The sequence below is a fragment of the Drosophila kikkawai genome, chromosome 3R, assembly GCF_030179895.1.
Source record: "Drosophila kikkawai strain 14028-0561.14 chromosome 3R, DkikHiC1v2, whole genome shotgun sequence".
Taxonomy (NCBI): Eukaryota; Metazoa; Arthropoda; class Insecta; order Diptera; family Drosophilidae; genus Drosophila; species Drosophila kikkawai.
Genome location: NC_091731.1, coordinates 37520126 through 37545609, shown reverse-complemented (window position 1 = coordinate 37545609; position 25484 = coordinate 37520126). Strand labels below are relative to the sequence as shown.

General features: G+C 39.7%; 6 protein-coding genes and 1 pseudogene across 6 annotated transcripts in view; 3 read left to right on the top strand and 4 right to left on the bottom strand.

Annotated features, from left to right (window-relative positions):
• alph (protein phosphatase alphabet) overlaps positions 1-25484 on the bottom strand; it is a 44980-nt gene that overhangs the window by 6360 nt on the left and 13136 nt on the right. The window contains exon 5 of the mRNA XM_017166398.3: positions 21572-21655. Within this exon, the coding sequence (XP_017021887.1) occupies positions 21623-21655 (33 nt within the window). The 3' untranslated portion in view covers positions 21572-21622. The remainder of the gene's footprint in view (positions 1-21571; positions 21656-25484) is intronic.
• Positions 9832-10164, bottom strand: LOC108074358 (protein Diedel-like). Its single transcript, XM_017166384.1, has one exon. The coding sequence runs from the start codon at positions 10162-10164 to the stop codon at positions 9832-9834; it is 333 nt and encodes a 110-aa protein (XP_017021873.1).
• LOC108074359 (protein Diedel-like) lies at positions 10455-10787 on the bottom strand. The gene has a single exon (XM_017166385.1). The coding sequence runs from the start codon at positions 10785-10787 to the stop codon at positions 10455-10457; it is 333 nt and encodes a 110-aa protein (XP_017021874.1).
• Positions 11856-12245, bottom strand: LOC108074361 (protein Diedel-like). The gene has a single exon (XM_017166386.1). The coding sequence runs from the start codon at positions 12243-12245 to the stop codon at positions 11856-11858; it is 390 nt and encodes a 129-aa protein (XP_017021875.1).
• LOC108074362 (probable G-protein coupled receptor Mth-like 6) lies at positions 14469-15971 on the top strand. The gene is made up of 4 exons (XM_017166387.1): positions 14469-14963; positions 15015-15180; positions 15485-15712; positions 15796-15971. Exons 1-4 carry the CDS (start codon positions 14469-14471, stop codon positions 15969-15971), a joined length of 1065 nt encoding a protein of 354 aa, XP_017021876.1.
• LOC108074363 (probable G-protein coupled receptor Mth-like 6) lies at positions 17335-19161 on the top strand. Its single transcript, XM_070286272.1, has 6 exons — positions 17335-17814; positions 17866-18034; positions 18103-18279; positions 18362-18613; positions 18672-18840; positions 18898-19161. The coding sequence occupies exons 1-6, from the start codon at positions 17335-17337 to the stop codon at positions 19082-19084; spliced, it is 1434 nt and encodes a 477-aa protein (XP_070142373.1). The 3' UTR covers positions 19085-19161.
• LOC108074372 (ATP-binding cassette sub-family F member 2 pseudogene) lies at positions 21828-23976 on the top strand (annotated as a pseudogene).

Genomic DNA, 25484 nt, shown 5'->3' with positions numbered 1-25484 from the left:
GCAGTAAAATAATATAAAAAAAAAATACAGAGAAAAATCTGCTGGCTCTTAAAGTTAAATGGCTGGAGTGGGTGGGTGGGTCATCAGGGGCAAGGGGTCAGGGGTCGCAGGTCGGGTGAAGCCAAGCGCAGCTGCAAACAATGGCATTTTAAAAGCTCAGGGCAGGCAGGACGAGAGCTCCAGCTCTTTGCTCGACCTCAAAGTCACAGACAGACACAGAAGAGGTGGGAAAAAATGCTAAAGGGAGCTTATGGCACAGGGAAAATATTTATTTTAACCCATTATTTAAATAATTATTTTTATTATTTAAAAAAAACCCTATTAAAGCATCTTAAATAGTATTTTTTATATATTATAAATATTTTTGATAATCTTACATCCCATTTTCTCTCCGTGCACACACTGAGTTAAACGCGAACGACAAAACCTTTAAAGACAAACAAGCAGCACTCCGACGACCACGGCAGCGGCACACATGGCGTATGCGTAATAACATTTTGCGTTACATTTGCTTTTTATTGCATACCGCAAGGCGGATGCCAGCCCTCACTGCCCGCCAGGCAGCTCTCCTTTGTGTCGTCCTGCGGCTGCCTTAATTTCCGTGCCATGAGGCACGGTAAATGTAAATGTCATACGGCTAATGCGAAAACTTTAAACTGCCCAAACAAATGGCGGAAAGACCTGGCGGCAGCGACCTCTCCTTGTCCTCGAAATAAAAACACAACAAAAAAAACTTGTCCAAATTCGTCGCGTCATCCGGGCATTATCGCACATAATAATTGCCAGAGGAGGCACTAAATGAATGACAGCGCTTGTCAAGGACTCAAGCGGGTCCCAGAGGTTGTTTTGGAAGAAGGACTTACGCTTAGGACTTTATTTCGCAAAGGTGATAGGTGATTTTGTAGAGGGACAGGTACTGTAATAAAACTACTAAAATGCGGTAAATGTAACATTTATTGTTTTAATACAATAATTCGACTTTAGTCAAACTTCAAGAATATTATTTTATATAAAACATATACATACATATATACAAAGCAAGGATAAAAAATAACAAAATTAATCAGTGTATGATGCAAAAATTTAATTTAAATTTGAATATTTATTTGATTAAAAATTGTATATAACAATTTTGCAGTTCGATTGTTAATTATCCCCTTAAGGTTTTTCAATAACGACCGCAGGGCGCCCGGTACCCCAAATATAAAATATAACAACTTAACAGAAACAAACAAATCATTTCAATAAAATTCCCGAAAGACTGTTGATAGCAGCAAATCGTTTTATTCTGCGTGGTTATATTCAAGAAAGTTGCTCTCCAGAAACCTATATAAGCACGATCTCCGATCTACTTTGGATTTAGTCGAGAATTTAGGTTCGTTAATTATGTTCAAAGGCCAAATGGAATTTTTCACTATTATTTTCGGGGCATTTATTGAGCTTGTTGTCCTACAAACAGCGACAAACCTTTTTTCATTTCTACGTTTTCTTAACTAACTTGATATCCTTAGAACGGAAGTGTATTGCTCAACGGGAAAAAGGGAATTCACTTTAGGGGATATTTTTTTTTTTTTTTTTCGCGCGGGGTCCCGCTTCCACCTCCCGCCCAACCGACCGAGGGGCGCAGCCGTGTGACGTACGGCACGAATCGCGAACTAGATAGACGCGTTAGACGGACAGACGAAATGTACGAGGAAACATTAGGAGATAATATAATAAACTATAAATATATAAATAAATAAAAACACATGCAAAATAATGATTTAATAATAAAAATATATAACCATAACCATAATTTAATAAATAAACAAAATATAAAAAATAAAAAAAAAAAAAATAATAAAAAGAAAAACGCATGCAAAATAAGTGCTACTCTACGAGATAACTACTACAAGTCATGCAAGAATAAATAAATAGGTAAAATAAAAAGAAACGCATGCAAAATTAGACTACGGTGCTACACTACGAGCTAACTCTACAAGTATTAAGGTTTTTAATATAGAAGGGTTATCGCTACGAATTATAATATCAGAGAGGCGGTTGTAATCCGTACATAAAACCCTAAAGGGTTCATGTACTTCAAACTCCCGCCTACAGTGATTTACTACTAAAGGGATAAGGGTTCTAGATGTTAGTCGGGGAACGTGGAAGTTAAGCTGCCCTAAAAGAAAGGGGCTCTCAACCACACCATTTATAAGGTTATGAAGGAATACGACACCAAGCATTGTTCTACGGTTAGCTAGGGAGGGTAAGTTAATTAATAGGAGTCTACTTGTATAGGACGGTAGCCTCTCATCAGCATCCCAAGGTAGGCCACGGAGGGCGAAAAGTAAAAAGTTCTTTTGTACAGATTCAATACGGTTAATATGGATTCCGAATTGAGGACTCCAGACGCATGAACCATACTCCAATATAGGGCGAACTAATGAAGTAAAAAGGGTCTTCGTTATATAAGGGGAATCGAATTCCTTCGACCACCTCTTAATAAAACCTAGCATGCCTCTGGCCTTATTAACCGTGCACGAAATATGTTCAGAGAACGAAAGTTTAGGGTCTAAGCGAACGCCTAAATCATCAACAAGAGATATTCTTTCAAGAGCACAATCATTTAGCATATAAGTGGCAAACTGGGGAGTGACACGTGAAAATGTCATCAGCTTGCATTTAGAGCTGTTGAGATGTAATAAATTAGCACGACACCATGCTTGAAAGTTATTAAGATCCGATTGCAGGTCTGACTGGCAAGAGCTGTCCTTATACTGCAAGCATAGCTTAACGTCATCAGCGTACATAAGTACTCTAGAATTCGTTAGAACCAGCGGGAGGTCATTGATAAACAATGTAAATAGCAGCGGGCCGAGGTGGCTACCCTGCGGGACGCCAGAAGTGACTCTGAGGAATTTGGATAGAGCATTTTTAAACAGAACCTTTTGAGTTCTGTCACTCAAATAGCTCAAAATCCATTTAAGTAGATCGACAGGAAACCCGATTAAGTCAAGCTTCCTTACAAGAAGAGAGTGATTAACCGAGTCAAAGGCTTTACTGAAGTCTGTGTAAATCACGTCGGTTTGAAAGTTACGTTGGAAACCTCTAATAACGAAAGAGGTGAGTTCCAGAAGATTTGTAGTGGTCGATCTTCGCCTCATAAAACCATGCTGACATGGTGAAATTACGGATCTGCATAAATGCTGCAAGTGGGGAGTAATTACATTCTCGAAAAGTTTTGGAATTGCCGACAACTTAGAGATTCCTCTATAGTTGCTGGCGTCCGATTTGCTACCTTTTTTGTGGAGTGGAATGATAAATGATTCCTTCCAAATAAGGGGAAATTCTGAGGTTTCTAAAGATAAGGTAAACAATTTCAAAAGGGGATTGCACAGAGCTCCGGCACAATACTTGAGCACGCAGCCTGGTATTCCATCGGGACCCGGTGAGTAAACTGGTTTTACACGATGAAGATCCGAACTAAGGGAGCTTTCGGTTAAAATGGGACTGAAAATTAGGTTCGACTTGGGCAAATCAAAAGAGTAAGTCTGATCTGAGCTATTCGAGGAACAATACGTAGTTTTGAAAAACTCGGCAAAGAGATCGGCGATGGCCTGATCAGAGTTTGCTGTAGCGTTTCTGAACGAAAGCGATGAAGGATGTAAATTGGGTTTTCGCTTAGTGTTAACAAAGTTATAAAACTGTTTCGGGTCCTGCGTGAACTGAACCCTACAGCGAGTTAAATAACTTTTATAACATTGCGCATTTAGCACGGTGAAATTCGACCGAGCACTAAGATATCTTGAATACTGTCTTCATCCAAATCAGTTCACTTCAGACAACATAGAGTCCCTTGTGGCTGCATTTCATCCGACCATTGATTATACGAAGCGAAAAAAGGCGATGCAAGAAAGAGAAAAACGAAAGGGTAGTAAGTAGTAAATAGCCAGTTGAAGTACTTCTCGTCCTTAGATATTTTTTTTCCTACCTGCAGTCATGTGGTTTTCAAAAGTGTTCTTGGCTCTCACAATCGCAGTGTATCTCAAAGTAAGGAAGCTCAGGAATCTGCACGGAAAGTGCTTCATCTGTTACATGATAGCTTTTTCATTTATAAATTTTATCCATTTTACCCGCACTATCAAAATACCTGCACATTTGTGCGCTCTATATGGTATGTATGTTGTTGAATAAATTAAATAAATTAAGTGTAAAAATACTCAGGAGTTAAACAATAATAAATAATAAAATATATATAATATATTGTTTGAAATGGCAGGTTATTTGCAGCAGAATTTCGAAATAGCCAGATTCACGTGGCTCTTGGCCTTAAGTCATCAACTGTGGAGAGGCTTTACTTCAGTGAATCGAGCTGCATCTGAATATAGTTTCGGCGCCTACAGCATCTTCGCCTGGGGTTTTCCAGCTATCTTAATGGGAGTTGTTTTTCTAATTGATTACATTTGGGATCGCGATCCCAGCAAGGTCGAATGGGTGCCAGGTATTGGTTGGCAGAGCTGTAGTTTAAAGGGTACGCTTTTGGTAGAGCTATAATTTCTTTTACAATGATTCCAAAAAATAATGGATTCTAATTTACAGGTGGCGGTTCTTTCAACATCTACGTCCTTTTGCCGATGAGCACTAATAGTATTAAACACATTTCTGATTATATTGACCACCATCAGCATTGTAAGAGTAAAGCTTTCACTAAAGCATTTTTCTGACCAGGACGAGAGAGCAAGGAATCTGAGCGCTAGAATGCACATGTAAGATTTAGTATAATTTAAATATCATGCGATTTCAGTTTTCCATAGTTCGATCACAGATATAAGGCGTTTTTACGGCTGATTGTCTTAATGGATATACAGTGGAGCGTGCGCGTAATTAGTGACTATTTAAATTGGGATCTTCTTCTGAAGATATGTAGATACTGTAATTCCTGCATCGGCATTTTTATTTTTGTGTTGTTTGTCCTAAAGCAAAGCACTCTGAAGCTTCTATGGGAAAGGTGAGGTATTAACGAGTATTACAGATTTTGCAATAACCCTATTTATTTGTACAATAGTTTTCAAAATAGGAGTGCCTGAAAACGTTGAATCTTCAAATCGTGGATCATTTGTAGAAGTCGTTTTTGGATGTTTCAAATTCGTTAAGGTTGATTTAATAACGAACCAATAATTTCCACGAAATGCCTTAATTAAGACAAATAAATACGAAACAGATATTAAATTGTAATTTTTTGTTACATTTAGCTGTCCATACAATATTCACAGTTTCACTTTTTATTTGACATTTACCCATTAAATTACCCAAATTAAAAAATATATAAACTAAAATGAATCTGCTTTACTTTGGTTTTATTTACAAAACATCCCCAAGTTATCAGTACAAACTCAAGAGGCTGTGGTCAAAGTATTTCAAAGTTTAAGGATAAATTCGATTCTGAGAGCAGTTAAAGTGGGCAAAACTTGGCCTGCACTTCCTACTGACCATAAACTGGTCAAAGGCTGGTGAGCCTGTCGAAAGAGTCCTGCGAAAGGCGAATCAAACTGAGGAATGTCAGGCACAAGCACACACACACAGCCATCGGCAGCGGGTAATTGGGATGGCAAAGTGGCTGCGAGTCAGCGAGACTTGGGAACTGGCAAAAAAGGAGCAGCAAATTGTGTCATTTTCCGTTTATCTGTATCTGCAAGTTTGTGCCGCTCAAACTGCCATTGAATAAAACGGGGATTCGGGCCCGAAGGATGCTGAGTGTGGAGAGGAGATGCCAGTGAAACGGAAGCCGCGATTAAATACAAATAAGGCATTAAGTGCAAAGGCGCTGAGGCGCATAATACAAATTGCGTCGATTGGGGGGAGGGCGCCCCCCGCTGATTGGGGGGCGGGCATAAGAGGGCAGAGTGCCCTGGAGTCTGCCGGGGAAGTTTGTCTGGGTCCTTGAGTCCTTGCCGGCAGTTACAATCGAAGCGGGGGAAAATAGCGGAACGAAACTATGTTGTGTCTGTCAACTACAGACTTGTGACGTCTTTAAGATATCATTTCCATTAAAGTTTGATTTTGATTTAACCAAGAAGTTTGTTGGATATAAAATATATATTTGTATTAGAAGATTAATAAATGTTCTATTATAGAAAAGCCATTTAAGAAAAAAAATTTATTAAAAAAAAAATTAATATTCTTGGAGTTTTATTTCGGGTGGCAGAAAATATTTATATATTGATCCTGTACCAAAATAATACAAGAAAATCAATATATAAATCGATAGTTGAACATGTAAAATATCACAACGTTAAATTATCGGTTTATACTATTTTTGTATTGCGAAAAATATCGAAAAATGATAAATGCTTTAGCTTTGTCATTATCAAATAATCTTAATAATATCAAAGTTTCAATCAAGCAATACATAGGGCTAAGATCTTGAAGATTCTTCCCTCTTTAAGGCCTCCACTCCTTGGGTCAGGGAATATAGCAGTCAGCTAGCTCGTAGACATTTTTTATTCATTTCTGCTGCCGGCTCCGCTTTGCCTGCCAATTTATGCTCCGCAATTGCTCAGCCCATAAGTAGGCAACGAACGAGGAGGAGCGCCCTTCATTCGCATGCAGGACCCTGGCCAGGATGTGGCAGGAGGCGGACAAAGACCATTACACTGCGGCTGGACGCGCTCGGTGGGGCAAGGACCTACTTCTAGGACAAAAACCGGGGGGACTGGCAATTGAAAGTGGTCTGGAAAGCTGGGCTTTAAAAATTTATGAATGTGTCGGATGCGTGCGCCTGGGATCCTGTCAACAGGAGGGGGGAGCATCATCCAAGGACGAGTCAATGGATGCAAGTATGCCAATTTATATTTAGCCCTGGCTTCTCATCCACAGACAAACGCTCTTCTCTGGTTTACTATGATGTTGTGTTTATATATATTCATTCTGTTGTATTTTTTTTTTTTGCTCGGCCAGCTGCACAATTTTGCGGTTCATTTAATATTTTTTCGTGTTGTTTACCTGGCCGGGCCGGGCCGGCCCGCTAACTCGTCCAGTGGCATTGGCATTAGCTTTGGCATTAGTGTTAGTATTCGTATTAGTCTCGGCATTAGCTCTGCCATTAGCCTCCTCGCCGCGGGCTCTTTGAAGCTAACGAGCTGCCATGACAATTACAGGCGGGGGGGCTGGCAGACGCTGGGTCCTCCGAGTCCTGCCCTCCAGCCAGGTCTCCTCCAGTTCCCCATTTATATTTTATTTGCAAGAATTGTTAGCTGGCGAAACAGAAAAAAGTAGCGCCAAGTCATCACAATATGAATAAGTCAACGTTCGGTTCGGGCGCTGGCTTCAATTTGCTTTACAAGAAAAATGGCAGTGAGGAAAATTCTTGCTTAAATCGGATATATGTATGTTCCTTGAACAGGTTGGGATATAATATATCTGAGCTATATTTTTGTATATTTTTTATTATAATTGAAACACTATTTATACCTTAAATAAATACTTGGGGTATTTAACTGATTATTATTTTCATCTGTTATTATTCCCATAATTAAGTATATAGTTTTTCCTCTTAGTGTACCTTTGTGAGAGTGTGAGTATGTAGTGGTAGGTGTCAAGCACCTGAATTGAACTGAGCACGGCTCAACTGAACTCAACTCAACTCAAATCGAATCGAATCGAATGGAATAAAATCGAAACCGAATTGAACAGGAATAACGCGGCATAGCCCTCCTGTCAATAATGTGTATGCATTCGTGGTGTGTGTTTGTGTGTGAAACCAACAGGGCGTGCAGTTCCAATTAAATCCAAGCATTCAATTACTGAAAAGGCGACAAATGCACACAGCCACTGGCACCTCCGCATAAAGCATTTCTTTTTATATGTTTTTCCTTTTTTTGCAGTTCGAGATGAGAGCATCGAATTCACACAAAACTTTTGCTATCACCAGAAAAGCCAAACAAAAATGTGGAAAATTGGCGTAACTTTACACAGGCAGATTTTTAGTTCGGATTTTAAGGTTTGCCTTATTATTATATTTTTTGTTTAGCATAAAAAACAGCTAAATGCTTTAATAATGAATCAATCTTACAACTTGGGGTGGTTAGTAACCTCTTTTATTAACATGCAACCCTTAGTGGTATTATTATTATTTATTTGAAATATATATAAATCCAAAGAAAATAAAAATTAGGCAAACTGAATGGTAAACAAATGGCACACCTGGCCAGAACTAGTTTCTTGTGCAGAAAACATCAATTTCTCGTTTTGAATTGATTAAAACTGACAGCCGCGAGTTCGGGGAGAATCGGAACCAAATCGAATCCACAGGCTGGGAAAAACAATGCTTAGGCAAAAATATATATCCTGCCGGGGATTTTTTTATGCCCCTGTTGTTGTTCGGATGCCAAACTATACAAGTTCCATATGCGGATGTTTTTTCCACTTGCACAGCAGAAGCGGAAAACTTGCGATGAGTTGAGTGGCAGCGGAAAAACAATTTTCCATGTTGCATGGAAACGGGGACATGTGGGTCGAATGGGTGGAGAGAGAGAGAGAGAGAAAGAGTCCTGTCTAACTGATTTCCTGTCCATTCTCTTTCCTGAATATTAAATATTTGAAACTCTTTTAAAGGGTTTTGGCAGGAACTAAATAAATTAAATTTTTTGTAACTTTAAATGAAAATTTAATCATGCACAATTTAAAAAATTAACATTTGTGAAGTAAAGTAAACATGTGCCAAAATTATCGCTTCAGTATACCCAATGGTTTCTCTGATAAGGACTGAGGTGCCTCAAGGCGACAAAAACTCTTAATTTTATAAAAAAAAATAAACTTATAAAACTTGAATTCCCAAAGGAGTATAGCTAGCAAATAATTTTAATATTTAATGCATCTGTATGTATGTATTTTGCTTTAATTAAGTTGGCTTCTGGCAATGAGCCATCAGTTATGGAAAGGCTTTACTTCGGTCAATCGAACTGAATCTGAATATAGCTTCAAAGCTTACAGCACCTTTGCCTGGACAACGCCAACTACCCTGACGGGGATACTCTTTCTGATTGATCACATTTGGGATGGAGATCCCAACAAGGTGGCTTGGGTGTCTGGTACTGGTTGGGAAGCCTGTGATATAAAGTGTACGCATTTGTTAGTGCTATAATTTCTTCTAGAAGGAATTTAAAAAAACTACATATTGTTCATTTTTTCAGGGAGTGCTTCTTATTGTATTATTTTGCTGATGGTTATACTAGTAGCATTAAACACAACCCTCTTTTTACTGACCATCATCAGCATTATAAGAGTAAAACTCTCACTGAGGCACTTCTCCGGCGAGGACGAGAGGGCAAGAAACCTGAACTTGAGAATGCAAATGTAAGATAACCTTAATTAGATATTAAGATATTATTGTCAAGATATTTAAGTTTTCCACAATCCGATCACAGGTATAAAGTATTTCTACGGCTGATTTTCTTGATGGATATACAGTGGAGCGTGCGCTTAATTTATTTTTATGTTAATTCGGACCTTCTTCTGGAGATATGTAAATACTGTGATTCCTGCATCGGCATTATTATTTTCATTCTGTTTGTCCTAAAACGAAGCACTCTTAAGCTTCTTATGGAAAGTATAAAAAAATGACAATAAAATCTTAATGTGTTGCAACATTAAATTATTAATAAACTTATATTTTCTAAATTGTTAATCAAATTTTTTAACTGGTAAGCATTAAGTCAAAGGTAAAGGAAGCTGAACGTACAAAAGTAAATAAAAAAATATGTAGAGGATATTTTTCAATGGACTTTACTTTAATTTGTTGATTTAAAATATACAGTTTTGTTATAATTTTATAATTTGTTTAAATTTAGGTCAGCCGGTCCATTGTGCGTCCAAGACATCGATATTGTATCGCTTGTTTCGGGCCAAAAAATCCGAAACCCAGTTGCCCTGCAGACAACCGTTTCGACAGGCACATCCGAACCAGTTGCAAGGACCCTTTCCGCAATATGTACCCACCAGGGCGGCACCATTGCCACAGATGGTTACCTTGCAGGCGTTACCGGATCGCCTTCCTCCAACGGCACCACACCCGCCACTCGAGATTTTATACTCAAGGTTCACCTTGGTGGTGCAGCATTCGGAATAGACACCTCCGATTAGGGCCAGCAGACAGGCCCCAAAAATTAGAAGAGCGATTCGCATGGTGAAATTTCTGTAGACGACTGACTTGGTCCACGCAAAGTTCCCCCTTTTAAGCCAATTATTTGTAAGACGCCACAAGAGATAAGCGGATATACAGAAAGGCAAATTTATCTTGGAGAATCCCATATCAGTTGAGCAAATTAATTGTGCCAAAAGGTATATTAACCCTGGTTGTTCATATAAACGGTCTTAGGCAGCGTTCGCTTTTATAAAATAAATATAAAAATACTTTGCAACTGGATAGTTTTATTATTCAAGGTGGGTTTCCAATAATACGCAGTAGATTAATGTTAATGTACATTAATAATATCGATAGAGTATCGGCTGTTTTTGGCCAAGAAATCATCAACCCAGTTGCCCTGTAGGCATCCATTTTTGCAGGCACAGCCGAACAAGTTGCAAGGACCCTTGCCGCAGTATGTACCCACCACGGCCTCGCCGTTGCCGCAAATTATGATGCTGCAGGAGTCACCAGATTTCTCACCGCCAACATCACCGCAGTCTCCACCGGATATTTTGTACTGGACCGTCTTCATGTCTTGGCAGCACTCGGAGTTGGCACCTCCTACTAGGGCCAGCACACAGGCGGCAATTACCAGAGGAGCGATTATTACTGATTGCATGTTGAGAAAGGTTTGAAGTCAGCAAAAACACTGATAAAATCCATAGGAAAAATGCCCTTTTTATGGGAATTTTCAATAAGAGATAAGCAGAAATTGATCAACTTATCGGGAAAATTCTAAGAAATTTATGCTGCTATCTGGGTTGGCAGGAAGTCAAACATTTCACATGGTTACATATTTGCAATGCATTTTTATTTCAGCAAATAGAATGTTAAGGAAAAAACAATAAGATTGCTTTAGCAAATACCAGATGATGACAGATTAAATAAAGTACCTACTGACTCTTGAAATTATAAAAAGATAATTTCTTTATATCACTTCAAGATATATCTACCACGAGTTGAAAGATCCACAGGGTTTTAACGAGAATTCCTGCATTACAAATTACTTAAGATCTATATACAAAATTAATTTATAAATTTAAAAGTACAAGGAATTCCTTATATATTAAATTAACCAATAAAGGTTCACGGATCAGTATAATCTCATATTTTTCAGAGGATCGATGCAAAAGGTCCGCACTAAGAGAATAATCACAACAAGCGAGTGAAAATTACAACAATCACAAGACAAGATTATGGAAATCTATAATATAGAGTTTTTATAATACAATAAAGCATCTACTTTTGTGGTGTCAATAAAGATGTCTGACGACACCCAGAAAAAAACCTGGTCTTGAAGTGAAATTATTAAAAGGTTTGAGAAAAAGTTACTAAAAAGCGATAATGGCCCCAAAAGTAGTAGTGCTAAGAGAAGGAAATATCATGTAAAAATTCATGATATGTGATTTTAAACATTGAAATTTTATTTTATATATATAAATATTTTGAGCTAACAATTATTTCATTTATTTAAAGTATTTTTAAAGTTCTTCAAACTTTAGAAATAACCTGCTTCTTTTTAAATTTTAAAACGAACCCAATTTCTTTGTGTGTATAATGACTCAAGAAGCGTTGATAACACATACTTTCAACATGTATTTCATTTTTATTTACTTATTGTTTATTTCAAAAAAAGAATTAATCAAATTCGTAGGTAAAATCCATTATTTTTTCCACTTTTCCAGGACTATTTAGGATAGTAGTGCCAGATCGTGTCCACTACCTTAATGGAATACTCGTTGTTCTTGGAAATAAAATCCTTGGCCCAACGACCTTGAAGGCACCCTTCGGCGCATTTACAGCCCGCTGCATTGCAGGTGCCGTTCCCGCAATGGCTGCCCATCATCACCTCTCCGTTGGCGCAAATGGTGATGTTACAGGATCCCGGTGCATCGCCTGTTCTGCCCCCAACAGCTCCGCAGCCATAATAAGTGATTTGGTAGTTTAGAGTCGCCTTGGTGTTGCAGCACTCGGAACTAACGACTCCGATTAGGGTTAGCCAAGTGGCCGCGGCGATTAATAGTGGTGCGATTATCAAGTGTCGCATCTTGCGATGTTTTAGGAAAAACTGCTCCATTTTCGATGAATCCCGGTATTTATAGGAGGCTGGCTTAACGAAGGGGAATCCCCTGCGAGGCTGAGGTTATCAAAAGTGGCCTATTAAATGAGCATGATTTATTTTTGCTTGCCTTATCGCTGAACACAATTTATATATATTTTGAGACAAATACAATCTGCTCTTTGGATTGTCCAGAGAATATTACTTTTATTATTAAATCGTATTTTTTAATTCAGGGCTTACCAAAACCAAACAACCTTCTAAGCTTCTTTCCATTAAATTCTTATGTTTTAAGCGTCATGTCCTTAAATAAAAGCCTTTTTCTTGACCATTGATCCCTGGGTACCATAAAAAAAGGAAGCATAAACAAATGCAGGCGGACATTAAACTCAGGCACTCGGTCGCTCACTCATGTGCTGGCATAGCGAACATAAAATGTGGGCACTGATTACATTTGCATACGAATATTACGTATACGACCCGAAGGCCCAGAATATCGATGCAAGGGTTAGAGCGAGACGCTCCTGTTTATCCAAGGAATTTAATTTCCAACTTTGAGTTTGGCCAGGCGGTGCCTGGTGAAACTTTGTCCTGTGACGGTGATCTAATAAAAGGACCACGGCGACGCCATGTGTGTGACACTTGTGGAGCTGGTAGCTAGTCCTGGTGACTGGGATTATCCTGCGCTGGCGAGTAAACTTTAAATTATGTAATTCAACACATTGCAGGTGGCCGGAGGAGGAGGGAGCTGAACAGGCAACTGGCAGCGGGCAGGACCAGGACCAGGACCACATGCAACATGCAACATGCAACATGCGACGTAAAGCAGGCAGCAACACACACTCACGGGGCACGTAGCAAGGGCACTGAGGGAAATAATCAGGGTAAATATTTTTCATTTGTGTGGATTTGTTTCTTATTTAGATTAATTTAAAACCAATATTTTAGCAAAACTTCCTCTTAAAATATTATTAAATTATATAAAAAACATATAAGAAATCCAAAATGAATAAATCAAAATATGTATAGTCCCCATTTTTCCTCAGTATTCGCATAAATTGAAGCCCTGTCCGCTGTTTGCCGCTTACAGCTCGCTGTTGCTTGTTTCGCCTTTTGTCCATGAATGAATATGCCCCACCTGGGAGCCGGGATCCACGAATTTCAATTAACGTGCCAACACGAACGAGTTGCGCCCTGCGGCGGCGCCCTCGCCCAGCCAATTCTGCACCTTCCCCACCTGTTTGATGATACGCAATAAATTTCCCCCCCCCCCCCCAAATAAAAACCAAGGAAAACCATTCAAGAAAAACCAACGAAGAGGAGTCTTAAAATACCCTGTTATCGCTGAATTGCATAATCCCCTTGGAATATATGTATATTTCTCCTATATATATTCAGTTTCAATAGCTCTCCGATGCACTTTTCAGCTTACTTTAATCTGATCTGCGATTAAATTGTGACAAAGCGAACCCACTCGCACGAGCACTGATATGCCTTCGCTTAATACATTTATATATATTTTTTGTGCGTGTAAGGAAAGCCATTTCATCTAAATTGCACTGCGAATGAAAATCATTTATAAGCGTTAAATAAAAACCAAAGCCAGAAGACAAATCGCAGCGGCGATATGATTGGATTGTGTTCTTGAAAATAAATGGCAGATAAAGATTTATGTTAAGATGTGTTTTTGTGGGAAAAAGCTTATTAAGATGGGAGGTGAAGATGAATGCCTCAGGTACTTAAGGGAAAAAAACCTAAAGGGAGAGGAAATTCGGCTGAAAACGAATAACTGAATAAAAATTAGTCAAGAACAAGAAAGAAAGCTAACTTTGGATTGAATCGTTTAGATTTAACTAAAAATAAACATTTATTCTTATGATAATTTGATTTTTATCAAATTTCAACTATTTAATTTTATATAATATACATATATAACACATACAAAAAATGTAATCCATATATTGTGCCAAAAATTAATATTTAGGCAGTAAAGTTAACATGTGGCAGTATCAATGATTGATAAGTATTCCCCTCTCTGATAAGGCCCCACAAAAACAATAGCAATTCTCTATAAGAATCTTTATGGCAAATATATAGCAACAATAAATTTATGAAAATTAAATTCCCAAAGGCAAATCATTAGATTTTTTATGTATTTTCAAAATAGTTGCTTTCCGGAATGCTTATAAAATCGTTCGCCAAGCTGCTTGGGAATTAGTCGAGAATTTTTGTTCGTTGATTATGTTTCATGACACAATTAAGCTATATTCCATTATTTTCGTGGCCTTCCTGGAGCTCATTTTCCTACAAACAGCAAAAGCGGATATTCCCGGATGTCACTTCCTAGAAACTGTGAATATAACGTCTAGTCTGAGGCTACAAAACGGCTCCTATATGTACCAAGACATCGAGATTCCTGAATATTTGACTGGTCAATATGATTACATAACAACTGAGTTGGATTATAATGAAACTGTGAAGAGCCACCTACGGGGATGTGTGTGCCAACTTAAGCCATGCATATGGATCTGTTGTCGCTTTAAAGATTGGGATGAACCCAATAGTAAATGCACAGATGGTCTGATGGAGGAGTTGGCTAAAATCAATCCCTTCCTTAATGTGACACTCATCAATGGATCTGTGGTAGAAACGAATTTGCTAAAGAATTTTATCGTGTTGAGAGATCGACTGCGGTATTTTGATTTTTGGGAAATAGATAAGTACACAATATTCGAGGTTAGTTCTTCTTTTTGATCCATGTTTCTATAACTAATTTGATATTCTTAGGACGGCTCTATACTGTTGAATATTACGCCCACGGTTATCTTCAGGGGATATGACTGTCTCCATCCAAATCAGTTTATTTCAGGCAACACAGAGTCCTTTATGGCTGCCGTCCATCATAGATTGTATAATGCGATGCCACTGTTCAAGAACGCAGTAAATAAAAAGCGTAAGAGGAGTTACTATGTAGCCTTTTGAAGTACTTGCAGTCCTCTAATCTTTCAAATATGTAGTCCTGTACCTTTCAGAAGTTTTCTTGGTTCTCACAATCGCAGTGTATCTTCACTTAAAAAAGCTCCGAAATCTGCACGGAAAGTGCTTCATCTGTTACATGATAGCTTCGTTTATGTATTTTTTCTTTGTATTGCTGGAAGCCGGTCCAATTCATTTCCAGTTGTGCGTTTTACAAGGTATGCTGTTTAATAATTTTAATAAATTGAATGTAAATTTATTGTTTTGTCCTAAAATTGCAGGTTACGTCATGATTTATTTCTCCATCGCCAAATTCAGTTGGCTCTTGGCTTTGAGCCATCAGTTGTGGAGAGGCTTTACATCGGTCAATCGAGTTGAGTCTGAATATAGCTTCGGGACCTACAGCATCTTTGCCTGGGGATCGGCAGCTATCCTGACGGGAGTACCTTTCCTGATTGATCAGATTTGGGATAGCGATCCCAACTCGATGCAATGGGTGTCCGGCATTGGTTGGGCAAACTGTCAATATATACGTAGGTTTTTGATAGTATTATTATGTCTTGCACAAGAATATAATTTTTCTTAATTTCAGTTGCCGATAACTATTTTCACTACATTATTGAAACTCCGTTGGAAATACTAGTAGCATTAAATACAATCCTTTTTATGTTGACCATTATCAGCATTATACGAGTAAAACTCTCACTGAGGCACTTCTCTGACCAGGACGAGAGGGCAAGGAACCTGAACTCGCGAATGCAAACGTAAGATCTAGATTAACATTAACATCATGAGACTTAATTTTCCCACAATCCAATTACAGGTTTAGAATGTTTGCAAGTCTCTTCATCGTTATGGACATACAGTGGAGCCTTCGCTTTACTTCAATCTTTGCTGATTGGAACTATCTAATAAGGATATGTAAATACTGTGATTCTTGCATCGGCATTATTATATTCGTTTTGTTTGTCCTGAAGCGCAGCACTCTTAATCTTCTTAAAGAAAGGTAAGGTATCCATGATCATTCGAGATTTTGCCATAACCCTATTTGTACATGTACAGTATACGAAATAGAAGCCATTAAAAACGGACCAATGTTATTTTCCTGACATGACATTATTTTCAACTTTCTTCTGTGCAATTCTGATCTTTCTGGATTTTCTAGGAGCCAAAAGTCGAATGACTCATTTTGAAATTTTTGATTTAATTTTAAAGCGACCCGAAAACATATAAATGTGGATTTTTGAATACTGACTGAAGTGTTTTTTATTATTTCGTATTACCTAGTCTTAGCTTTAGCTTTTTGATAATTGAAATTAATGTGATTTTTTAACTTTAATTAATTTTGAAAATGAGTTGGTAGGAAATTTTGTAATATATTTAACTTCATTCGCTTAGATTTTATTATATAAGTCGTTTTTTTTATTTGTGGAGCTTATTATCCTGCAAACAGCAAAAGCGGATATTCCCGGATGCCACTTTTTAGAAACTGTGAATATAATATCTAGCCTGAGGCTACAAAATGGCTCATATATGTACCAAGACATCGAGATTCCCCTATATATTTTCAGTTTCAATAGCTCTCCGATGAACTTTCCAGCTTACTTTAATGCCTCAGGTACTTAAGGGAAAAAACCTAAAGGGAGAGGAAATTCCGCTTAAAGAAAATCAGATATATGACATCGATTCGATTAATAAAAATTAATCAAGAACATGAAAGAAAGCTTTGAAACTTTGAATTGAATTTAACCAAAAACTAAAATTTACTCTTATGAAATAATAATTAGATTTTTATAAAATTTTTAGCAATATTATTAAAATATAATATATATAATGTATACGAAAAATGTAATCCATACATTGTGCCAAAAATTAATATTCAGGCAATGAAGTAAACATGTGGCATCTCTGATAAGGCCCCACAAAAACAATAGCAATTCTCTATAAGAATCTTTATGGCAAATATATAGCAACAATAAATTTATGAAAATTAAATTCCCAAAGGCAAATCATTAGATTTTTTTTATGTATTTTCAAAATAGTTGCTTTCCGGAATGCTTATAAAATCGTTCGCCAAGCTGCTTGGGAATTAGTCGAGAATTTTTGTTCGTTGATTATGTTTCATGACACAATGAAGCTATATTCCATTATTTTCGTGGCCTTTCTGGAGTTTTTTTTCCTACAAACAGCAAAAGCGGATATTCCTGGATGTCACTTCCTAGAAACTGTGAATATAACGTCTAGTCAGAGCCTCCAAAACGGCTCATATATGTACCAGGACATCGAGATTCCTGAACACTTGACTGGCCAATATAATTACATAACGACGGAGAAGGGAATCCAGCAAAAGGTAAACAGTCACCTACGAGGATGTGTCTGCCACCTGAAGCCCTGCATATGGATCTGCTGTCGTTTTAAAGATTGGGATTCATCCAATGGCAAATGTACCGATGGTCTGACTGAGAAGCTAAGTAAGATCAATCCCTTCCTTGAAGTGACTCTCAACAACGGATCTGTTGTGAAAAGAAACTTGTTAAAGGATTTTATTGTGTTGAGAGATCGAATGCGGTACGATGATACTTGGCAACTAGATAAGTACACATTATTCGAGGTTCGTCCTTCTTTCTGTTCTATGTTTCCGCGACTAACTAAAAATTCTTAGAACGGAAGTGTATTGTTCAATAGTGCGAACACGGTTAACTTCAGGGGATATGACTGCCTACATCCTAACCAGTTGACTTCAGGCAGCACAGAGTACTTTGTGGCTACCTTTCACTCCGACTTTTATTATGAGAAGCCTCTAGAATCGGTACCACAAAGTAGAAAAATGCGTAAGAACAGTTACTATATAGCCAGACGAAGTACTTCTCTTCTTATATATTTCCTTTTCAACCTGCAGTCATATGGCTGTCCAACGCTTTCTTGGTGCTAACAATCGCAGTGTATCTGTACGTTAGAAAGCTACGGAATCTGCATGGAAAGTGCTTCATCTGTTACATGATAACTACGTTCATGTTTTTTACCTATTATTTGCTGATAACTGAATCAATACCTTTACAGTTGTGCGCTCTTCATGGTACGTATAATTTACATAAATTGGGTGTGCAAATAAAATACATTTTAATTGATTTTGCTTAGTTTTTAACTTCAAATTTCAGGTTATTGCTTTCTCTTCTTCTACGTGGCCAAGTTCACTTGGCTTTTTGCCCTGAGTCATCAGCTATGGCGAGGTTTTACTTCGATCAACCGAGCTGAATTTGAATACAGCTTCGGGGCCTACAGCATCTTTGCCTGGGGATTGCCAGTTGTCCTGACTGGAATAACTTTGCTGATAGATCAGATTTGGGATGGCGATCCCAACAAGGTGGCTTGGGTGCCCGGTCTGGGTTGGCAGCGATGTTTTTTAAAGAGTAAGCTCCTCTTTTGTTACAGCTGTAATTCCATGAAATGATTTTTCCTTATTTACAGGTGGCTTATCTTATGATGGCTACGTTTTGTTGCCGACTAGAACACTCATAGCTTTAAACACAATCCTAATTATATTGATCGCCATCAGCTTTATAAGAATAAAACTCTCATTGAGACACTTCTCTGACCAGGACGAGAGGGCAAGGAACCTGAACTCGAGAATGCAAACGTAAGATAAACTAACATTAATATCATGAGATTTAAATTTTTTACAGTCCAAACACAGGTATAAAGTGTTTCTACGACTGATTGTCTTGATGGATATACAGTGGAGCGTGCGCGTAATTAATTTCTATGTTAATTCGGACCTTCTTCTGGAGATATGTAAATACTGTGATTGTTCCATAGGCATAATTATTTTCGTGATGTTTGTCCTAAAGCGAAGCACTCTAAAGCTTCTAAAAGAAAGGTGAAACCCTATTTATTTGTAAATCATTATTTGAAAAAGAAGTGCCTAAAAACGGGCCATGGAAAGGATGGCAAATCAAATTCCAAGAATATTCCCGGAATGCCTTAATTATGACAAATAAATATGAAATTTTCATCATACTATATTCTCTCATATCCTTTCAAATTCCCTTGCCAACAAAAATGTTGACCACCACTGCCTGCAGGCTTTAAGGATGCCATTTTGATTAGGCCAGGGCCATCTTCATCCACATTAAGACAATATTTTTTGGTACTTAAAAAAATCATGATCCTGGAATCGATTTAGATAGGATAACAGAAAATTCAAGCCAAAGGAATGCTCTGGGTGAACGAACTCACTCGCTTGAGGCTGCGTGCTGAGGTGTTGCATGTGCCTCGCTCGGAAAATATACTTAAAAGGCAAACGTGTGCGGGTGCCAAGCAAACACACACATCCTCGGTGGCAAGGACACACAGCGGGACGCAGCTGGAGGAGGAAAGTCAAGCAAGTCAGGCAGCCAAAGCTTATTTTACAAACGCCAGAAGGCTGACTTGAAAGTGAGCTTAATAGGCGACGTGAGAGAGGAACTTGGTGGCCAAGGAACGAGCAGTTGAATGACTTTCCCTAGCTCCTTTCCCTGCCATATCCTTCGCATCCTGCTGCCTGCCAATCTGGGCGTGTGCGCCATATCATTGGATTAGGGCGATTATCTTTCTCAAATATCATTTTGCACGAATGCCAACAATTTCTAAATTTCCCGCGATAATATTTAAGGTGTTCTTTCTCTCTCCGTGACCTCTTTGTGGGCGCCGAAAAGAAGGCGTGGCCGCAGCAGCGATTGCGTGCAGCTTTAGTGGCTACCAGGTAACCGAGTGGAACCATACACTGCAACCAAATATTCAGCGTTTTGGCTTTGTTAATTTATCGTAATATGTATTTTCTTAAACATATAATAATAACAGTTAAAACTGGAATTAATATCTTCAAAAATCCATAAAATTCCACATTCTTTGCTCAGTACTCCTTTAAAAACAAACTAAAATTTCAATTACCAATTGTAGTCGTTGTTTTCAATTTGATTCTGGAGTACATCAAGGCTGCTTGTTATTCTGACTCTGCAGGGTCAGGTCCACAGGTCCAAAACCAAAACCAAAACCCAAACTACTGGCTGGCTATTTGCTTTTATGGCTTGTTTGCCAGCTCGTGAAAACTTTTGGCCCACACACGGCCCAAGTGACCCATTAAACGAATTGAAAATGAACAACGCACTCCAACTCCAACTCCTTCTCCTCCCCCTCCTTCGCTTTCCTTTTGTACCACAGCGCGTATGTGTAATAAATTTTGATTGAGTTGCACTGCATTGCAGCTTAGGAGAAAGAATCCCGGGCAAAGTCACATCACATCGAGATTGCTGCGGCGAAAGTTGTGGTCATTGCGGTCCAGCAGATTTCATTGAATCCAGAAACCCAGCACAAAAATCCCAATATACCACAACTTTGGCCAGCCAGAAACCAGAAAACTTTGGCCATAAGCACCACCATGAAGGAGCCACAGGCAAAACAAAACAGAAATACAAAAAAAAATACAAAGAAAAGCACGCCAAAAGAAATAACACAAACACATTTGGCATTTGCCACTCGTGGCCCTTAGGGCGGCAACGTGGCGTATACGCAATATGCAATTAACTCGACCATTTCCACTCCGATTATGCTTCGCAGGCACACAGGTGCAAAGTGAAAATATGTTGCCAATTAATGTTAATTAAATTCATATTTGTGCACTTTTGAGGTCTGTAAATTGCTTCATTTCCTTGAGTATTTATGGCGGGCAACAGCAGGGCCTTAAAAATTAATTGTGGCAGTGATTTTAAGAGAGTTTTAAGTGAGGCGGAAATGTACTTTAATTTATAAAATTTATAAGTGTGACTTCTTTAAAACTGGTTTTTTATATGGTTTTCTTACTAACAATATATTTTTTAACATAAAAACGTCACGCACAGCTCAAAGACGACTAAAATATATTCACGATTGACATTCAAGATAAAAACTTTTGTATTCCTTACAAATTTGATTGTTTAGGAAGGCAAGCGAGGAGGGAAAGTTGCTTAGAATATGCACTATGCATAAACTCTCGGGCGACTTGCATAAACAGCTTCTCCTAAAGTCATTTGCAACCATTGAATTCCCGCTCAGTCGTGTGTATATGCTTTTAGCCAGTCAACTACCAACTACCAACTACCGTCAGCAGCCATTTCGTCCAATGTCGCTTGTGTTTGCATAAATTTCCACGCACATTTTCCCCGAAATGAACTTTGCATAGATGCCGCCGCACTGAGAGTGCCATCTCCCCCAAAAACAAATATTCATATACTATATGTATATAGTATAACCCTCGCATTAATGGATACCATTTCATAATTTACAACGATAACATTTTGAATGCTTAATCACGAGTGGCAACAAAAGCGCATAATTAAAAGAGCTCAGCTTACCTTCGGTGCGAGATGAATGTTTGAAAATTTGAGAATTGATTATTTATAGTGCTACCATGGAATAAAGTATGAGATTCCACCGCCCTGAAAGAGGGAAAAAATATAATAAATATTAATATTAGTACTTAATTAATGTCTTTAGTATTTTGTACAAAAGAAAATATTTAGAAAAATTGATACATTTTTAAAATAACTTTAAAAACCTGAATAAAGACTGAGCTCTTCTATTCTACTTCTAAGCTACTCTTTTGCTACAATCAGTTCTTCTCTAAACCGGCCATCAAGCTATTCCTAGCCTCAAATGTCACCCCAGACTAGCTTCATTTCAATCAGTTATCCAATAAAATAGAAATAGAATGCCATCCGATGTCAAGAAGCGCGATGCCCAGCGCAAGAAGGAGGCGCGCAACAAGAAGATCCAGCAGATACCCTCCATGAAGAAGAATCTACCCTCCAAGCAGCCGGAATGCGAGCTGACTGAGGAGGAGTTGCTGTGCGCCAAGCTGGAGGAGGAGGCCCGGATCAGTGCCGAGGCCCGCTCCTGCACCGGCTCGCTGGCTGTGCATCCCAATTCGCGGGACATCAAGATCGCCAACTTTTCGATCACGTTCTTTGGCGCCGAGCTGCTGCAGGACACCATGCTGGAGTTGAATTGCGGCAGGCGGTACGGTCTCATTGGGCTGAACGGGTGCGGCAAGTCCTCGCTGCTGGCGGTGCTCGGGGGACGCGAGGTGCCCATACCGTCGCACATCGACATCTTTCATTTGACGCGCGAGATGCCGGCCAGCTCGAAGACGGCGCTGCAGTGCGTCATGGAAGTGGACGAGGAGCGTATTAAGCTGGAGAAGCTGGCCGAGGAGCTGGCCATGAGCGACGAGGACGAGGCGCAGGAGCAGCTGATCGACATCTATGAGCGGCTGGACGACATGTCGGCCGATCTGGCCGAGGTCAAGGCCGCCCGCATCCTGCACGGTCTGGGCTTCGACAAGGCCATGCAGCAGAAGCAGGCCAAGGACTTCTCGGGCGGCTGGCGCATGCGCATCGCCCTGGCCCGCGCATTGTTTGTGAAGCCCCATCTGCTGCTGCTGGACGAGCCGACGAATCATTTGGATCTGGACGCGTGCGTCTGGCTGGAGGAGGAGCTGAAGACATACAAGCGCATCCTGGTGCTTATCTCGCACTCGCAGGACTTTCTTAACGGCGTCTGCACCAACATCATCCACCTGACCGGCAAGCGGTTGAAGTACTACACCGGAAACTACGAGGCCTTCGTGCGCACTCGCACGGAGCTGCTGGAGAACCAGATGAAGCAGTACAACTGGGAGCAGGACCAGATGGCCCACATGAAGAACTACATCGCCCGCTTTGGCCATGGCTCCGCCAAGCTGGCCCGTCAGGCTCAGTCCAAGGAGAAGACCCTGGCCAAAATGGTTGCCCAGGGGCTAACGGAAAGGGTTTCGGGGGACAAGTTGCTTAGCTTTAGCTTCCCAGCCTGCGGCAAGGTTCCGCCCCCGGTGATCATGGTGCAGAACGTGCACTTCCGTTACACCGGCGAAACACCGTGGATCTACAAGGACCTGGAGTTCGGCATCGATCTGGACACGCGTCTCGCCCTAGTGGGACCCAACGGCGCCGGCAAGTCAACCCTGCTGAAGCTGCTCTATGGCGATCTGGTGCCCACCTCGGGCATGATCCGCAAGAACTCCCATCTGCGCATCACCAGCATCTCCACGAGCTGCTCGACCTGGATGTCAGCCCGCTGGACTATATGCTGAGTGCCTTCCCGGAAGTCACGGAGCGGGAGGAGATGCGCAAGATTATAGGTCGCTTTGGCCTCACCGGCCGCCAGCAGGTCTGCCCCATCCGCCAGCTGTCCGATGGCCAGAGGTGTCGCGTGGTCTTCGCCTGGCTGGCCTGGCAGGTGCCGCACCTGCTGCTGCTGGACGAGCCGACCAATCACTTGGACATGGAGACCATCGATGCTTTGGCCGATGCCATCAAGGATTTCGAAGGCGGCATGGTGCTGGTCAGTCATGATTTCCGTCTGATCAGTCAGGTGGCCAACGAGATTTGGGTGTGTGAGAAGGAGACGGTGACGAAGTGGAAGGGCGGCATTCTGGACTACAAGGAACATTTAAAGAATAAGATTGAGAATGAGAACGAGAATAAGGCCAGGGCGGAAAAGTAAATGATATTCTGGTACAGAAGCACACTCGGGAAAACGAGAGGAATAACGAAAACGAATAGCAAAACGGGAACGAGAAGAAGGCCTAGGTGGGTCAGCAGACGATGCTATAGAATATATACATGACTCTTCAGATACACTAAGAGAAATATACTCTCGGTGGGCATGTAACGCGTATATGAACATTTATATAATTAAATTAATAAATCTGTTATAAGACTCTGACAAGTAAAGGGTACAACCTCCACTATTCTCTCAAATTGCATCCTCAGATACTTGTTGAAAGCCCCGAGGATAAGACTTGAATTATGTGACATTTTCATACCGTTCTGCTTAATTAATTGCTTATTACTTTGTCATACCGATGTCAAGTGCAGTGACAATCAATGGCATTTGTACGTAAGGCTTAAGTCAAAGACCCCACAGGGAAGCCGAAGCCAAAGCCCCGCAGAAATCAGGCGGCGATAAATGACCGATATAATGCGCACAAATTAACATGCCATTCATCTTCCGACCTTTCAGGTTCCGATTGGCAGAGAGAGCAGTTAATGGCAGGAAAAATCTCAGAGCAATCGGACCCTCAAAAAAACAAACACGTGGATACGGGTCGTATGTGTAATATATATATATAAATATATACCAAGGGCAATGCATAATTCATTTTAAGCACCACTTACCGTTATGAGGAACGGCCGTGCTGGCGATTTAAGAGCGAGTTTAATGCCTTTAATACGTCATTTTGGGCCAACAAGCGGAGCTTCTGCCGCCGCTGACCCTGATTTATGGTGCGTATACTTGATGCGGCCGCTAAAACCGCACAAAATGCCTGCCAAAAACTTCCTTCTCCGCAATACACACACATATATATAACTTCAAAAACATGAGCAGGAACATGAAAAAGGGCAACAGTGTATACCGGCCATTATTAAATTTTATAACATTTCGATGCGTCTGCATTTCAATTGGGCCCATAAACGGTTTAAGGTTTCCCTCGCCGGGGTCATAAACTTTCCCCGGTCGAATTCGGATATATTCAAACCAGAAGGGATAGCCTGTGTGTATATATATTTCAGGCCAAGCACAATTTAATTTATCAAAGTCATAAACTTTACAATGGGCTAAGCCGCAGAATGCGTCATAAAGGCTAGGCGGGATGGGCACAGACTCGGGCTTAGACTCAGGTTTTTGGCAGACAGTTTATTTACTCACCAAAATGTTGGTGTCTAAACAAACACGGAAGTGCGTCTCAGACTTGAGATATTTTCTTTGGGATTTTTATGACAGGATTATGAGGCAGCTTAAGCATTTCTAATAACTAGATTATTCTTTAAATCGTTAAATGTAATGAATGAAAAATTTGTGCAATATTCTAATATAAATAAATAAATAAATGTGACTTTGCACTAGAAACAAAAATAAATACAACATTTTTCTATTAGGATAAAAATACAAAAAAACTATGTATAACTAAGCTTAACTATAATTACACCCTGCAATCAACTGCCGAAGAATAATTACTGGCTATTTGGTATTTGATTTGTCCCATTTCCCAGTAAAACCCACCGGGAAATAGAGTGTTCCGTGTAAAACAAATATTCGAAAACATTCTATACGCTTAACCTGAATTAGAGACTACTCCCCTTACCGTTTAGCTACCTGGCCGGTGAAAAATCTGTGAAAATGTTTTTAGTGCCGTACGGAAATTCGATTACCAAACGTTTGATGTCC

Coding starts and splice junctions, on each gene's coding strand:
- LOC108074358 (XM_017166384.1), bottom strand. CDS start 10,164: ATGCGAATCGCTCTTCTAATTTTTGGGGCCTGTCTGCTGGCCCTAATC.
- LOC108074362 (XM_017166387.1), top strand. CDS start 14,469: ATGTTTCATGACACAATTAAGCTATATTCCATTATTTTCGTGGCCTTC. Junction 15,181..15,484: donor GAACGCAGTAAATAAAAAGC/GTAAGAGGAGTT, acceptor CTAAAATTGCAG/GTTACGTCATGATTTATTTC. Junction 15,713..15,795: donor GCAATGGGTGTCCGGCATTG/GTTGGGCAAACT, acceptor TCTTAATTTCAG/TTGCCGATAACTATTTTCAC.
- LOC108074361 (XM_017166386.1), bottom strand. CDS start 12,245: ATGGAGCAGTTTTTCCTAAAACATCGCAAGATGCGACACTTGATAATC.
- LOC108074363 (XM_070286272.1), top strand. CDS start 17,335: ATGAAGCTATATTCCATTATTTTCGTGGCCTTTCTGGAGTTTTTTTTC. Junction 18,035..18,102: donor ACCACAAAGTAGAAAAATGC/GTAAGAACAGTT, acceptor TTCAACCTGCAG/TCATATGGCTGTCCAACGCT. Junction 18,614..18,671: donor GCAGCGATGTTTTTTAAAGA/GTAAGCTCCTCT, acceptor CCTTATTTACAG/GTGGCTTATCTTATGATGGC.
- LOC108074359 (XM_017166385.1), bottom strand. CDS start 10,787: ATGCAATCAGTAATAATCGCTCCTCTGGTAATTGCCGCCTGTGTGCTG.